Genomic DNA, 2271 nt, shown 5'->3' with positions numbered 1-2271 from the left:
AGGGATGGAGGGAGGTATGTATATGCATATGCATATGCATATGTATATGTATATGTATATATATATATATATATATATATATATATATACTTGAACATATACTTAAATAATCTCTCCTCCTGCAGGTCAACCAAGTATAAATGTACGTCCATCCCCAGTCGGGTCGCCCACCCTCTCTTCCCGCCGGCGGAATTCAACACACTTGCCTGAACTTCAGGCTTTCATATGTGATGAATTTGCAAGAAATAAGCGGCCAGCACCCTCATCTTCTCCCACCCATGATGTCACCATGGACTCACCTCAGCACAAACGCTCTCGCTTTACTTAAAGATATGAGTTAGATTTTTTTTTTTTCTTTTTTTTCATTGTAGTTACTGCTTTTTTTATTATTATTATTATTATTATTTTTTTTTTTTTTTAATTATTATTATTTTTTTTATTTTATATATATATATATTTTTTTTTCATATTATTTTTTGACAACCTCTTTCACTGTGCCTAAAGGTTGGATTTTTCAGTGGGGAAGTTATCTATTTGATTTTGAAGTTGCAAATTATAGAAGATAAAACTGATTTTTAAGAAAATCAGAATTATTTTTTTCATCCTCTTTTTTTCATTCATTCTTTGTCTTTTCCTGCTATTTTTCTTACCAGACAGTATAATTATGTAAGGACCATGAATGGCCCTCTTTTGAAGGTCGTGCAGTAGATAATGTACTTGAAAGACTCTGTCTGTCAGGTATATTATCTTGGGCCTGATTTAATTTTGTTTATACAGATATAGGGATCTAGAAATATAAAATTTTAACAATGTTCTATATTACTCAAAGACATGAGTTCTGATAAGTCATGAATTCCCTGTCCCCTCCTCCTCCTCTCCTTTCCTCTTCTCTTCTTTTTTCTCATCTCTATTCTCCCTCTCTCTTTCTTTCCATTCCACCCCCTCCTCTTCCTCCTTCTCCCCCTTATCTTCTGTAGAATGTCAATGGATAACTTTAATGCTCTTCAGCCTGAGACAGACATGATGCATAGACCAATGAGTCATGTCATTGTGCCTATTCCTTTGTAAATACTTGTAAAGAAATAAACATTTTGAGAGGTCGTATCCTCAGATATCCTCAGAGGTTTTGTGGCCTCGTGAAACAAGATGAGAGCACAAAAGTTCACTCGTGAAGAAAACAGTGTCTTTACAAAAAAAAGAAAAGAAAAGAAAGTTTATTAAATGTGTATGAAGATGATACACAAATCATTATTGTAAGGTATCGTTGATAAAAGTGTATGGAAATGTTCAGGTTACAAATTGCAACAGCCAAATTTATTCTTATTCATACTTCTGAGCACTTTAACTGAATGAGGCTAGAGTACACAAAAATGATCAGGCAGGTTATATTAGCTTGTCTTAAAGTGTACAGACTTGACATTACTTCATAGTTGAAAACTGCAATATTTATCTTTAGATTTTGTTATAGTGTTTGATTGTGGTTATTATATGTAATGTCCTGGACTCCTTCAGTGCAAGTGTTTGGGGAGGGATTTCTCTCTCTCTCTCTCTCTCTCTCTCTCTCCTCTCTCTCTCTCTCTCTCTCTCTCTCTCTCTCTCTCTCTCTCTCTCTCTCTCTTCTTCTCTCTTTCTATCTCTCTCTCTCTCTCTCTCTCTCTCTCTCTCTCTTCTCTCTCTCTCTCTCTCTCTCTCTCTCTCTCTCTCACTTTCTCTCTCTCTCTCTCACTTTCTCTCTCTCTCTCTCACTTTCTCTCTCTCTCTCTCTCACTTTCTCTCTCTCTCTCATTTCTCTCTCTCTCTCTCTCCTCTCTCTCTCTCTCTCTCTCTCTCTCTCCCCCCTCTCTCCTCTCTGTCTCCTCTCTCTATCCTCTCTCTCTCCTCTCTCTCTCTCTTTTGGTTTCTTTTTTCATTTATATCTCTTGAATAGGAAACAGTCTAGGGAAAGTATGTTTGATATAAAAAAGCAACTTCAGAGGCCAGCAGTTTTATGCACTTTGATAAAAGAAATGAGGTAGAGGACACACCTGACCATGGATAACGTCGGTTTAAAATACAAAGCAAATACAAACCCACAGCTGGCTCAAATCAGCCAGTAATAGTGTAAGAAATCTCTCAAAGGTCTCTAAAAGTAGAGGAGCAAACAACGTGATACCTCTTTTTAATATACATTATGTATGGATAATATAAAGAAGTTAGTATTTAAGGTGTTTTCAGTGATGCACTTTGTATGCAAAACTAGTCCCATACAGGCGTTTTGCTTACCCTGTACAT

The 2271-nt window shown here is 36.2% G+C and overlaps 1 protein-coding gene across 1 annotated transcript in view; it reads left to right on the top strand.

The window, feature by feature from the left end:
• Positions 1 to 1602, top strand: part of LOC119583546 (UPF0472 protein C16orf72 homolog) — a 22469-nt gene extending 20867 nt beyond the window's left edge. The window contains exon 5 of the mRNA XM_037932081.1: positions 126 to 1602. Within this exon, the coding sequence (XP_037788009.1) occupies positions 126 to 328 (203 nt within the window). The 3' untranslated portion in view covers positions 329 to 1602. The remainder of the gene's footprint in view (positions 1 to 125) is intronic.
• Positions 1603 to 2271: the final 669 nt, after the last annotated feature.

Source organism: Penaeus monodon, chromosome 17 (assembly GCF_015228065.2).
Source record: "Penaeus monodon isolate SGIC_2016 chromosome 17, NSTDA_Pmon_1, whole genome shotgun sequence".
NCBI classification, from domain to species: domain Eukaryota; kingdom Metazoa; phylum Arthropoda; class Malacostraca; order Decapoda; family Penaeidae; genus Penaeus; species Penaeus monodon.
This window is presented reverse-complemented; position numbering and strand designations above follow the sequence as displayed.